Source organism: Carassius auratus, chromosome 30 (genome assembly GCF_003368295.1).
Source record: "Carassius auratus strain Wakin chromosome 30, ASM336829v1, whole genome shotgun sequence".
NCBI classification, from domain to species: Eukaryota; Metazoa; Chordata; class Actinopteri; order Cypriniformes; family Cyprinidae; genus Carassius; species Carassius auratus.
This window is the reverse complement of record NC_039272.1, coordinates 22,003,856-22,018,877: the sequence shown is the minus strand read 5'-3', so window position 1 is coordinate 22,018,877 and position 15,022 is coordinate 22,003,856. Positions and strand designations below refer to the sequence as shown.

At 37.0% G+C, this 15,022-nt stretch overlaps 1 protein-coding gene across 1 annotated transcript; it reads left to right on the top strand.

Moving 5' to 3' along the window:
• The first annotated feature begins 1,587 nt into the window (after nt 1-1,587).
• Nucleotides 1,588-13,978, top strand: fam189a2 (family with sequence similarity 189 member A2). Its single transcript, XM_026212161.1, has 11 exons — nt 1,588-2,393; nt 3,899-3,955; nt 4,710-4,820; nt 5,616-5,729; nt 6,176-6,283; nt 6,444-6,577; nt 7,834-7,960; nt 8,178-8,256; nt 10,056-10,205; nt 12,478-12,785; nt 13,289-13,978. The coding sequence occupies exons 1-11, from the start codon at nt 2,091-2,093 to the stop codon at nt 13,589-13,591; spliced, it is 1,794 nt and encodes a 597-aa protein (XP_026067946.1). The 5' UTR covers nt 1,588-2,090; the 3' UTR covers nt 13,592-13,978.
• Nucleotides 13,979-15,022: the final 1,044 nt, after the last annotated feature.

Genomic DNA, 15,022 nt, shown 5'->3' with positions numbered 1-15,022 from the left:
TCGCGATTAATCGCGATTAATCGCAATTAAAAGACTGAAACTTTTTGGATATGTAAATGTAAAATGTAAATAATTAATGTAAACTCAAGACAAAGAAACTATTTAAATTCAAAATATGATTGTTTATTGGAATTTTTGTTTAACTTGTAACACAGATTTTCTCATGTAAACAACATACCTGCAATAAACCATCAATATTCTCCAAATTAACTGTTGGCTTGAAAGCCATATTTATTACAGAAATAAAAACACAGGCATGTAAGTACCATTTGAATTTCAAAACAATCAATGCCAATAAAAAACAAAAATGATTTCCATGTTGAATTCTAAGTGGACTGCAAAAAAAATTCCAAAGTATAGTCATTGCCAGTGCTTTAAGTGGGCCGGTACGCACAGGTACTCAGTAACGCCACTTCCAAATATAGCTCTTGAGCGTACCGCCACCTCTCCGTGCGCCCAGAACGTGCTTGTAGCGTACCGGTACGCTCATTTGGACATCTGTTTTAATAGAGGTTTTAATCTTTTACCTGCACTGCCGATTTTCAGAGCGCCCTTCACAATGCGAGCTTCCTAATTCATCCCACCCAGAGCAGAAACTACATTACCCATTCACCCTTAAGTTATAAAAGTGAATAGCGCAAAATCTTGAGTATTTATTGTCTGATAAACATTAAAAACTGTCTGCAGAGGTTGAGTCGTCCGGCAGCCCCCGCTGGCTGTTCATTGGCTGCAGCATCTTTTTTCTAAGTTCTTAAAAAATACCGTAGACGGCAAGGCACAAATTTAGATATTCATTTATCTAATTAATCTATAGCCTATGCACAAAGACAATATGATCTTTTTGTCCCCTTTTTGTTTTAAAGCTTGATGAAGAGAGAGAGCGCAAGTTGCTGCAGCTGAGGAGGACAGTGATGCACGCGTACAGGAGTGATTGACAGTTCGCGGCACTGTGTACAAAAAATACTCCGCTACACAATTATTTCGTTATTTCGTTTAAGCTTATTAACGTTAGCGTTACAGAAAGGTCTGATTTACGCACTGTTACAGTCATTGTTTTTTTTTTTTTTTTTAAACAATGACATTTGAGTTCATGATTTTAATGTTGCTGTTTCTTGTGGCAGACTAAATGAAGAGTAATGTTTCTTGTGGCAGACTGAAGAGTAATCCGGCAGAGTTTTATACTGAAACTTTCCGTCTAAAAGTCCTTCCTTGGTCTTATCCATATTTCTTTGCACGTTGAACACACATAGGCCACAACTGGAAATAAAAAAAAAACTGCAACCGCGTTAATTGCGTTATTTTTTTTTAACGCGTTAAATATTTCAAATTAATCGAATGCGTTAACGCGCTAATTTTGACAGCACTAATATATATATATATATATATTCTTTGAAAAATTAGGTTATACAATTTTATAAAGAAAGACTGTGAATGAAACTTCTTAATTTTTCCAAGGAAAATGTTTTTGATAAAAATGCAAAATATTTATCATTCTGCAGTTTGTTTTGTATTTATTGTATAAAAATACACATGCATTATGTCATGAAAAAAAATCTTTTTTTTTTATTTATTAAAAACTGCCTAAGTCAGTGTTTAGGTGTTCAGTTGTTTATTTCTTTATAAAGATAGGTAGATTTCCTCTCTCAAGTAATGATGCGCAACAAAAACACGGTCCTTTTATCATTAATGTCATCAGTTTCGTCATGGTAAGCGTTCACCACTAAAGATGACATGATAATTTCACCGTCTTCACAGTGTCTTTCTTCACACTTGCGGAACAGAGAGGGAGAGCCGCGGCGCGGTTGTGTGTGTGTCTGTGAGGCCTCCTCTTCCCACACACCCCTCCCCCGTCTGTCCGCTCGCTCTGCCCCAAAAATGTGAAACCAAATCCGAGCAGCAGGTCACAGAGCCTAGTTATTTTAAAACCAACACTGAACTACCTCGACAGCACCATGCACGTAACGCGGAACGGCCAGTTTATAGAAATAATCTTCGCCGTGAGAGAGACAGAGTAACATGAGGGAGCGCCGCTGTGCTCGTTTAACGTGTTTTGTTGTTGTTGTTGTTGTTCGGCTGCTCGTGGCTCTCCAATGTCTCTGCCCGTAGTTCTGCCTGGATCCTGCTGTCGTTTATCGGGGGCTGCTTTGGCCCATCAGCTCGCAGACGCCTCTCACAGAAGCCGCAGCAGCCGCTGTGTGTCCGCTCTCCCGTCCCGTATGTCTGGATCTCAGACGCGGCTCACCCCGGCGCTGCTGCCCGCTCGCCCGCTGCTCTCCCTCGGCTTGCTACAGCTGGTTCTCGGCTGCTCCATGGTGGCGCTCTCTTTCGGGGCTCTGTCCCTTAGCAACTCGCCCCCTATTAGAAACTCCTGTCCTTTTTGGGCCGGATCTTCTGTGAGTATTATATTACTGGCCATAATCTGAGGTGCTAATGCTTTTGTTTTATGGTCATATGCATGCTACTCGTATTAAAATGCATGCTTGTCAGTATGCCACTATATTAGTGTTTCATCGGCCCATTACAAACCAACAAGTATAGAGGAGTTTTATTGTGGTCTACTGTGTTTCCAATGTAGTCTATAACAGAAACGTGGTGCTGCACTTTTAGTTCAGTCTATTTCCGAGTATATGAGCACACCAGACCCAGTTGTTTACCAGTAATGCACTATGATAAACCATACTGATCTGTCAATATGTTGTTAATGAATAGCTATGTTATTAGTTGCACTTTTAAAAAATAGCCTGTAGTTGTCAAGGAAATATTTCTGCTTCATTATTTTTTACTGGTGTAGCCTAATGCATTTGGTTTAGACAAATAATGGTTGATTTAGTTAAATATAAATTTACCTGGAATTTGACCAGTTAACTCAGATTTTACCACATGAAGCAAATATTTAGGAATAATATTTGTTTAAATTTTTACAGTATATAGTTTTACATTATGGTCTAATATCAAATCTGTTAACTAGAAGTTAATGAATGACAATGTGATTTTTACTTTTATCAGGCTTATTAGTCAATATTACATGAATGTTTATTTAGATTAGAAGCTTGTTTACATTTTACATTAGCATTGATGTATTTGATTATTATCATCCACAGCAAATTATATTGTTTTAACTTTTAATACCTCAAACATCTTGAGATTGTCCAGTTTCTTAAGTTTCTAGATATTTAGAAACTTCCTTAGTGCTGTGCTTCCTTAGTGATTTAGTCAAAGTTGCCCTCAAAAGTTCAATTTATAACATTATTTCCCACCTTTACGTATGGTTAATATTTGTGGTCATTGGCAGGAGTTGAGTGAACTGCTCAGTGAAGTCATGGCTAAGTGTGAATCTCTTTTACGGCCTAACACTCTATAGTGAGTTACTATTGAGAAGTAAAGCTACCATATTATGCATACTTCTCACCAAGTGCAAAACAACAGCTACTACTTAACAAAATCTAATGTTTATTCATACATTCAAAAGCTGAGCTCCATTACTGATCAAGAAAATCAAACACTGAAAAAAATTAAAATAATAGTGAAATTTTACAGAGATAGAAATAAAGATATTGTAAAGATGTGAAGAAAACCACAATGTAATATTGTGATGTCGATTACAGAATATTGTTGATTTGAATAAAATCAACTAATTTAATTACTTTTTAAAGGTTACCTCACAACACATTTTACAGTTAAGAATTTAGAGAAATGCTTTAGATTATGTCTTCTGAAAACCTGACAGGAAGTGGCAGGGTGAGAGGAAATGAGAGGGAGCCGAGGATGGATAATGGTGTTTGAATGAGGCTGCTGCAGACAGCTCGGCCCACAACACTCTGAGTGAAATGAGTCATTAAAAGTGTTAAAAGTGCTGGAGGTGTTTGCCTCTTCTGAACAGACTGATTGTTTTCTGCAGGTCATCCTCTCTGGGATTATAGGACTAACCACATGGAAACGGCCAATGCTTCTGCTGGTATGTGTGTTTCTAAAGATTGTTGGTCTTTGAATGTTTCTATTTTAATAAGCAGATGAATTTATTTTTACTTGAAAATAGTTAGATGATGTACTTGTACTGTGTATTGATGGATTGTATAGTCTTGAACATATGTTTTCCGTGTAATCTTCTGCATATCCGTGTCCTTGCAGTTTGTTAAAGGGGCAGTTGTTTGGCCCTTAAAAGACCTTTTAAATAGGATCAGTGTCTACCAGACATTTAGTTAAGACCTTGTTAATTAAGTCATAAGCTTACCATCATCTTCGGCCATTTATATTAACACAACAGTTAAAAAATTTGGGGTCAGAAAGATTCAGCAAAGATGCATTAAATTGAGCAAAAGACATTTATAATATTAGAAAAGCTTTTTATTTAAAATAAATGCTCTTCTTTAGAAATTTCTATTCATATATTTTTAAATGACGATTATAATCAAATGTATTTTGAGCACATATTAGAATGATTTCTGAAAGATCATGTGATACCTGAAGACTGAAAATCATCGCAGGAATAAATTAGATTTTATAATACATAGAAAATTCACAATGTTGCAGTTTTGACTGTATTTTTGATCAAATGAATGCAGCCTTGGTGAACATAAAGAGACATCTTTTATAAAACATTAACAAATCTCACCGAACCCAGATTTGAGTGCTAATATCATGTTTGTCAGATAAAGGGACTGACTTGTATTGCTCTTGCTCTGTATCAGTACCTCTTTTCTCTCACACAGGTAAATCTGTTTGTATTGCTGTCGGTGGTCTGTATCCTGCTAAACCTGGCAGGCTTCATCCTCTGCTGTCAGGGGGCTCAGCTGGTCTCCAGTACCATTAACTGCCAGCCGGTGAGGAATCTGTGCTGTGGTAGAGATAATAACATCAATAATGACTTCTCAGATGACTCCCGTATTGATGATTGTATTCATGCAAAATATAAACAATTATGAACTTAAGTGGGACAAGCCTTATTAATACACACATACAGTACATACATGTATATACACTACATAAAATATTAAGTAACATCACTTGTAGTGTTAGAGTAGAGTAGAGTACAGTTAGCCAAGAATATTAAGTGGCATTAGTTTATAGCCACATAGAACGCCCTAGCAACCTCACTCTGGCGAACACCCACGCACTGCACTTACAAGCACTGCTAAAGCTTTCATCTAGTGTGTAATCGAAACAATAACACAGGCTGATGGGCTGCTTGGTTGATGTACGTATTAGTAACACATAATGGAAAAAAGCACATCTGTACAGACCATCTGCTTCAAGGAATGAAGTTTGTCCAAGTCAAAGAAAGCCCTGGATTTGAGAGTCAAAGCAGGTTCCAGTTTTTCTTGGATTTGATGTAGTTATTGGGTTGCTGTCAATTCCGGTGTCTGAAGGCTGCTCTTTCATCATTTCCACTTGTCATGGAAATGCCCCTGCCATATTAGTGACCTCATATCTTTGAGCTGTTATCGCATGCAGCGCCAGACCACTCAAAAAGACAAATGTAGAAAGGTGCCTGGAAACTTCATCCTCATTCTCGTGCTTTGAATCCAGGGCAGGCAGTTCTTTAAGTATTAGTAACATGTCATCATATATCATTGTAAAACAAACCTAATGAATGTGTTTCTGTGTTTCACAATCAGAAGGGTGATCTCTGTCACTGTTGTTCAGAGAGTACAAGCAACCAGTGCCAAGGGGACAAGTTGATTGAGATCTACGCAGGTCATGCATGTGGCACAATGAGAATCCTGCTCAAGGTGTGTTCATTTTACATTAAATATTTTTTTCAGTTCTGAGATACATTCATATAAACCCCCATCCCAATTCAGTAATTAGGATTTTCTTCCAATATTTTGCGCATAGATAGTGTTTGACAGCGCAGACATAGATTACCTTGACATAAAAACACTAATTTTGGCCGATCAGCCATTAGTAAGTCATTAATATTTAGTCCTATCCATGACATGCGGGCAAAAATAATATGTTTATTGTGGCTACGAATTAAGAATTCATTCTCTAGATCGAAACAGGAGAGTGAATTAGTGCAATGTGATTTGATGAATTAAGAAGTTGTGGGAATATTTACCTGCCTGCCGTATGCAGAATGCCGTGACTGACCAATTGGGATAAGGTACAGTATATTATGTGCTTGACTATGTTCTATTTACTAGCGACGTTATAGATGGAGATCTCTCTCTTTCAGAAAGTGCTGTTTGCGTTGTGTGCGCTGAATGCTTTGGCCACAGCTGTGTGTCTGGTGGCTGCCGGACTCCGATATCTCCAGATCTTCTCAACCAGACGGCCCTGCATGGTGAGAAATATGGGATGAAAATAATGTATTGCACTGATTTATTTCTTGGGCAGCATTTGGCATAGATTATAAGACATGGTGTGAGCAGCTCCGAGGTGCTTGGTGTCTCTCTGTCCTGGTCAAACGCTAATAGTGATGTGATTATGATCGTCTTTGGCAGGAAGAGGCCAGGCCTGTTCCAGAGGAAGTGGAGGAGCAGACTCATCTTCCTGACCCTGATGAATTTGTCGCTCCGGCACCTCCTCCTTCATACTTCTCCACCTTCTACTCTTACACCCCACGCCTGGCTCGCAGGTATCACACAAGCCCTCTTTACTCATAGTTACACAACACACGCCAAAAAATATTTTAGACTACTTAAAATGTGTTATCTTCTACTTGAACTGTATATTCTAGTTAAAAATATGATTTAGTAATTATAGTAAAGTAATTATAACTGAACCTACCTGACTGACTGCATTGAGTTTATTTTTAAAGACACATAATATAATATATAATTTTTATTCTATGAATTTCAAAACTTTAAACATTGAATTAAATGTGAACATTTTAAATAATCATTAAACACAAAATATATATCATAAAAATAATATATCCAAGTAATTTACTCCTGTGATGGCAAAGCTGAACTGTCAGCAGCCGTTGCTCTAGTCTTGAATGTCACGAGATCCTTCAAAAATCATTCTAATATGCTGATTTGTTGTTCAGGAAATATTTCTCATTTCTATCAATGTTTAAAACAATTGTGCTACTTTTTGAGAAAACTGATACATTTTGTCAGAATTCTTTGAGTAGAAAGTAAAAAAAACAGCATTTATTTTTCATGTGTCCTTGCTGATCCAAGTATTGAATTAATTAATTAATTAATTCAAAAATAATAATAAAAAAATCTATCAATAAATAAATAAAAAAACTTGAATGATAGTGTATGCATATATATATATATATATATATATATATATATATATAATTTAAAGGCAGTTATGTATAATTTAGTTGTAAAAAGTGTTAGTGTAAGGTAATTTAACCCTCTCAGGCTCAAATTAGTAACTTAGTAAATTTAGTAACCTATAGTAAGGTTTTTAGTACTCCAGATTAATAAAATATGTATCTGGAGTAATAAGGTTTGTATTTACTTTAATGTTGCAAATCTGCAACACCTGCCTTGAGAGGGTTAAGGTAACATGCATATAATCGTGATTAAAAATCTGTCCAGCATTTCATGATCTAAAGCTTTTTTAAGTGAGTTCTCACTCTATCTCACACACACACACACAGACACACAAACCTGCACATTGACCTTGAACTCTTAACCAAAAATACAGCAGGATTCAGCAGATTTGTGGGTGGGTGGCTCAGTGTTTGGCAGGCAACCAAAATGTTTTGGCAACGTGAAACAGGACTGAAGTTTGTGTGTGGGAAAGCATGATACGCTTGCATTTCATTGGATGTTCTGATCAAACACTAATGGGTTTGTCCAGAAGCAGCTGCTTACTGTCATTATATCTTCTCGTGAGTTGTTTACAATGTGAACGTGTGTGTTTTGGCAGGATGTTTGGGGATGGTATGATCCCTCTTCCTCATATATATGGTGCCAGAATTAAAGGAGTGGAGGTCTTCTGTCCTCTAGACCCTCCTCCACCTTATGAAGCTGTTGCATCAAACCCAGCAGCACAGGTACTGATTTATACAGTTTTTATATGCCATCTATCATCTCTGTGTTGAATATCAAAAGGAAGTTTGCATTTACAGTATCTATTCCTGATAGCACTGTTTGTTAATTAGACCTCATATCAGCAAACATGGCAGTGTTCTGGTCTACCAAGCTTACACTGGTAACAGCTCAATCAAATACAGTCCTTGTCCGCTCACTGACCCTCTGTATTTATATCAGGCCCAGAATACTGAGGTGCAAATGAGCGATCTGACTGAGGTCCTGACAGAGAGTGCAGAAGCAGCGTCGCCCTGTGATGGTATGAACCACTTGTATTTTTATGTTTAGGCCTGTGGAGAGAAGCAGTTAAACATAGACATTTCACACTTAGAATTGTTTTTGACCATTATTTTAGAACAAAAGCAGAAAACAAGCAAATAGAAAACTCCCATAGGATAATATGGAATTAGAAAAAGGAGCTGCCACTTAGGCCTACATGAAATGTGTCATTGACACGGCTTAAATGAACCTAGTGCCTCTGGTACTCTATATTTAATCAGGATGCTTACAGCATTTCACAGTACCCGTCCAAAATTATGTCATCTGTGTATTAAAAGACATTTATTTGAGAGATGTCAGTAACAGGAATTTATTTATCTTTTTATAGCTGTCTGTATCCTTCAACACTTTCAAAGATAGCAGAGTCCTGCATGTTTTTAATGATCTTCCACAAGTCACAATTTCAAGTTTTGCATTCTTCTAATTTCATCCATATTATTTCATTATCAGTTATATTAACAGCATGACAATTGAAAATGTTGAATTGAAAAATTAAGCTTTAATGAAAGCATAACTTTGATGAACTCCACAAGTTTGTGTCAAACCTGATATTTCTGCAACGTTTTCTTCACTTTAGATTTTTGTTTTTACAAATCTGATAACTTGGCCATTTACAGGAATATACATTTTTAATGTTTAAACAACTGTTCAGAAGTATGGGGTCAGTAATGTACATCTAAAAAAAAGGAACACATGTTTTATTCAGCAAAGATGCAATAAATGGACCAAAAGTGATTACAGATATTCCAAAAGATTTTTATTTTAAATAAATGCTTTACTTTGGAGTACACGAAAATGTACTTTGGTTTCCACAGAAGTATCAGAGCACTATTATTTTCAACACTGATAAGAAATAGTACTTGTGTTACCAAATTAGCATATGTGACCTTGGATCACAATCCAGTCATTTTTTGAACAGTTAAAATAAATTAAAATTAAATTTATGCATTTAGCAGACGCTTCTATCCAAAGCAACTTACAGTGCATTCAGACTATCAATTTTTACATATCATGTGTTCCCGGGGAATTGAACCCCCAACCAACCTTGAGTGCTCTACCAGTTGAGCAACAGGAGCAGTTATTTTAATTAGTAATAATATTTCACAATATTACTGTTTTACTGCATTTTCAATAAAAAAGCATAAGAGACTTCTATTAAAAACATTAAAGCATCATACTGACTCCAAATGGTAATGCATATAGACATAAATATATTGTTTGTTGTGAAGTAACATGATGTAACATCTCTTAATTTAGACTGTTAAGATGTTGCTGACTCTTGTTGATTATATAGACTAGGCTTGTTTTGCCCTAGCTGTTGCTGACAGGACAGACATGAACAGACAAGAAATAGACTTCAGTACAAAACAATCTTTAAGCCTGTCGTTCTAAACCTCTTTTACTTGGCTTTATGAAGCCCTGCTCTGGAGATGCAGTGTTAGAAAGTTATTCCTAGATGTTTAGTCAAAGGGTGACCGAAAACACATGAATTGGATTCTTACCTTATTAATATTCTTACCAGGAAAGTCCGAATCAAGTTCAGGAAATACTTGATAGTACAGTCAGCAGCAGGGGTGCTGCTAGGGATTCTGGGGCCCTTGTACAGCTCACTGCTTGGGATGCCCCTCTGTTGAGATTATTGACAGTGCGATCAGTGTGAAACAAGAAGCAAGTTTCTATTTACCCGGGATTTAGTGTGACCCAGGGTTAACTCATTTAAAGTGTGTAAAGCCCTGAAAGGTTAACATGTTTTGTCATTTGTTTGTGTGTATAATCCAGACAGGTGCTGCCAGACGGCCGTATTGAGCCCCACACCCCCGGCACAGTCCAGACAGCCTCACAGCGAAGTCTCCTCCAGCAGAAAACCTCACAGACCTCGCCTGCGCAGGTCCAACAGCGACCCCGTCCTGCTTGACCTGACCGCCAAAGGTAGGGGAGGAGATCTCAAATTATCTGTTTATGTTATTTGTGGCAATCTACTGTTGGATGTTTTTGTGTAATGACCCCTAAACTGTACAGTCAGAGTTAGGTCCATATGTATTTGGACACTGACACAGTTTTTATAATTTCGGCTCTGTATGCCACCAGAATAGAATTCACAGATGTTGTTGTATGCTTTGGATCACAAACTGTTCCAAGCCTTCTATATATTTTTTTCTTTCTGTGATTCTGGTACAGCTTGATCTTAATATCATCCGCACAAAGAATGCTTTTGCAGAAGTGGTCAGACTTTTTATATGTTTTTTTTGCAGAGTCAAGTCTAACTTTGCTTTCACCTTGTGGTGAACCCTCTGTATTTGCTCAGGTGAAGTGTACTCTTAAATTGTAGACTTTGACAGTGACACAGTGAACTTTTACCTGCTTTGTTGTAGAAATAACAAAAGAATAACCCACAACTGTACATAAAACAGCTTTCGAGTCAATTGTCCATTTACTTATGGTCCCTTGCAAAAGGGGGGGTGGTACATATTAAAGAGCATTAATTCCTTATGCTTTCCTCCGATTGTGATGTAAATAGACTCAAGTTAATAATCAGAGTGTGCACTTTAAGTGCAAATTCATTAAATAACTGTCACCTCAATATGTTTTGGTCAGCAGCTAAAATGATGAAAAATTGACCCTTTGTCTAAATACCGTATTTATGGACATAACTGTATATTGGTTGTCACAGACAACAAATGAAATAAAATTGACATTTCCAGGTTTCCCAGCAGCGGAAGTCGTCACTGTTGAGTTAAATTGAAGAGCAGTGAATGGAAGAATACCACAAATATTTTTTTTGCATTCCCATTTGCTCAGATAGCAAAAGAAAAACTCAACTCCAAATAGTGTTTCCGTGACTTTAAAAAGAAAAAAAAAGTCAGGAGAGAGAACAATGTCAAATTTACTGTCCTTCTCATAGATGCTGCATTAGAAACATCCTCGCATTAGCGTTTATGGTTTTGTTTTTTTAACTGATGCAAAGGTGATATAATACAAAGAATAGTGTTATAAAGGTACAAACGTTAAAAAAATATATATATATGAAAAACTTTTGAGGATTTATGACGCTGATGACCGTTAAATGCATTAAAAAAGGGTCCATTAAACTTTGCTTTGACAAGATCTAGGCAGATTCGGTTCATTTCATGTCTAAATGTGTGTAAAATGAATGAGGTTTCTATAAAAGGTCAACGCACAGGCCCTGACACAGTTCTTTATAATTAGTTTATGAACACTGGCTTCTCTCTGATGACAGACGGAGGTATCTTTTTACTTGTGTCCAGATCAGAGGACGTGGTCTGGTACTTATAGAGACGCTATATAGCTGTCAGTGGTTACTTTAAGCCCATTTTAAATATAGGACTGTCTCTGTGTTGCTGATGGGTTTCAGCAGAGAGCGATCATCCAAAAACTCTAATTCAGTCTTTTACTCGCCTTAAATTAGTTCCAAACATCTAATGCGTGACATTTTATTCTGCTGTGGAACATAAAAGAAGCTGATTTTTTTTTTGTTTGTCCAACAATGACTGTCAATGGTAACCAACATTCTTCGAAATATTATCTTTTGTGCAGAAAGAGTAATTTAAGTTTGGAATGACATGACGGCTCTTGAAGTGTTTATGCTTCATAAGTGATAAAACAGTGGTCTTGGTCGTTACACTGAATTATTAGGATTGTTTTGTTTATTAACTTATTTAACTTGAAAAATGTAAAATTTCAATTAAAATTTTTATTGGAAAATTAGCAATTACCGTATTTTCCAAACTATAAGTCGCACTTTTTTTCATAGTTTGGCTGGTCCTGTGATTTATAGTCAGGTGTGACTTATTTATCAAAATTAATTTGACATGAACCAAGAGAAATGAACCAAGAGAAAACATTACCATCTACAGCCGCGAGAGGGCGCTCTATGCTGCTCAGTGCTCCTGTAGTCTCCTGTACACTTGATGTCATAGAGCGCCCTCTTGCGGCTGACGGTGTTTCTCTTGGTTCTTGTTTCTAAATAAATGCGACTTATAGTCCAATGCGACTTATGTTTTTTTCCATGTCATGACGTATTTTTGGACTGATGCGACTTAAATACAATTTAAATCGAAAAATACGGTAGATAATTATCTCCAAACTGTGTAGCCCCACACCAGGAAGCAACATGTATTTGTCATCTCTAGTACATGTAAATATTTGTTAAAAACAAGAGCTATATCTCTGTCTCTTTCAGTAATGAGTTGTGAAGCAGCTACACAGACAGAACAAGGTCCGGCTCCTGCTCCAGGCTCAGTGACTGTAACGGAGCATGGGACGGTTACACTACGACAGGGCCGGGGCAAACGGAAGCCTCGTCCCAACTCTATGGTGGACTACCAGAGCTATAGAGACACAAAACTGCTGGTGGCTCGTTTCCTGGAGCAGTCCTCCTGCAGCTTGACCCCTGAGGTACAGGAGCTGGTCAACAGCATCAAAACCGTGCTGCGCTCTGATGAGGAGCACATGGAGGAGGCCGTCCGCTGCGCCAGCTTCATCGACCAGGCAAGGCACATGGCATGAAAACACTCAAAGCACATCCAGCTTGTCTTTTTTTGAGTATCATTTTATATACACCAGGCTGTTATGGCTCATATACAGTATGATAAAAGACAATGTGGATCTCATACTCAAGGAGGAAAAAAAAACCTTAATCGTATTTACATATCCAAACGGAGGAAATACATGCAATTTGGTCCAGTAGCTGATATTTATATTGCAAAAAAGTATAATTAATTTACTTTTAGCTTTAATGTTAACCATTTAAAAATGATATAGCAGACTATTTGTCCTAGTTAAGATAATATTTAAATGCTTATTTACATATAACAAAATGCAATGGAGAGATGTCCAAATAAACATTCCTCAAAAGCCTGATGTATTTTTTTACAAAAAATGAAAAAATAAGGTTGAAATACTATGGAAGTCAATGTGTTTCTATTACTTTAATATCCTGTTTGTCCATTTTTGTTCCAGTGATTTTCTTCATTTTCATTCATTGTTTGCAGGCCATTACAGTTTCAGAGGTTGCACCGGTGCAGTCCAGCCTCCGCAGGCAGACACAGACGCAGACGCAGACGGAGCTCACCTCCAACACGCTGCCGCTGCGCAAGCGGCCGGGCATCCTTCACCTGCGCAGCTGTGGCGACCTCAGCTCCTTCACATGGTCACAGCTACAGGCCGGGCCAGAGCGCAGGACACGTTCCCATTCCCGAACTAACTCCAGGATGGGCTCTCGGGCTGGATCCCGTCGCATGGAACAGGAACGTCCACACAGCCTCATCGGAGTCTTCCGAGAAACTGTCATCTGAGTGACGTCTCAAACTGACCGTTAACCCAGGAAATAAAGAGAAGCTTATCGTGAACACCACAACATGAAGGAAGCGACAGATGAGTACAGATCACGTCATTTTTAAAACATTGGTTTTTGTTGTCAGTGTGTGTACTGAATATTATTCATTTTTAACTTTTTCAGTTGGAGTTCCAGCTGTTTCGATTTACTGATGTTTTTTATTTTTTATTTTTCTCACATTATGATAAAACACTGGGGGGAAAAAACTATGTTTACCGTATTTTTCGGACTATAAGTCGCACCTGAGTATAAGATGCATCAGTCCAAAAATACGTCATAATAAAAAAAAAGATATATAAGTCGCACTGGACTATAAGTCGCATTTATTTAGAACCAAGAGAAAACATTACGGTCTACAGCCGCGAGAGGGCGCTCTATGTGTTCAGTGTAGACTACAGAAGCACTGAGCAGCATAGAGCGCCCTCTCGCGGCTTTAGACCGTAATGTTTTCTATTGGTTCATTTCTCTCAGTTCATGTCAAATTCATTTTGATAAATATGTCGCACCTGACTATAAGTCGCAGGATCAGCCAAACTATGAAAAAAAGTGTGACTTATAGTTTGGAAAATATGGTATTTAACAAATTTCCATCTTCCTTATTTAAAAATGATTTGAAAATACTAATTAACAATATTAATAATCATCATATTAAGAAAAACATGCTAATGTATGGTTTATTTTTCTGATGTGATGTGATGTGGAGAATTACTCGATGCTAATTAAATCAGTATATTGTGAAGAGGAGGAATATGTGACTTTTTTATTTTTATTTGACCGTTCTGAACAAATGTATTATTTCTTCCAAGATGTCTTTCAGAGATGTATGGTGCATTATTACTGAATTCAAGGAGTCTTATTTGAATTATATGGGTGAAAGCTACCATCCATATTTCTCCCAGATTAAATATGATCTTTAAAGCGTCTGACTGTTGTCTGGGACTTTTATTCAGTCAAATGTGACATTTTAACAGTGTAGGATGAACAGTTGTTAACAAAACCTTTAATGAAAAACTACATTTCAAACACTTTGGCTCAATTTAAAAAAAAAAATCTAAATTTTTATTGCAAAAATGTATTCAGTGTGGCTGCCTTAGGTTGAATTTCAAACTTTTATTAATCAAATAATGAAACTGTTTTCAACATTGATAATAATAGGTAATGTTTCTTGAGCACTGAATCAGAATATTAGCATGGTTTCTGAAGGATCATGTGACACTAAAGACACTGGCCATGAATGAAATAAATTACATTTTAGAAGATATTACAATAGAAAACCGTTATTTTAAATACTAACAGCATTTCACAGTTTTTTGTTCTCTGTATTTCTGATCAGAAGAGACTTCTTTCAAATACATAAAATCAAGAGATTAAAGACATTCGCTCTCAGTAG

Coding starts and splice junctions, on each gene's coding strand:
- fam189a2 (XM_026212161.1), top strand. CDS start 2,091: ATGTCTCTGCCCGTAGTTCTGCCTGGATCCTGCTGTCGTTTATCGGGG. Junction 5,730..6,175: donor CAATGAGAATCCTGCTCAAG/GTGTGTTCATTT, acceptor TCTCTCTTTCAG/AAAGTGCTGTTTGCGTTGTG. Junction 8,257..10,055: donor AGCAGCGTCGCCCTGTGATG/GTATGAACCACT, acceptor TGTATAATCCAG/ACAGGTGCTGCCAGACGGCC.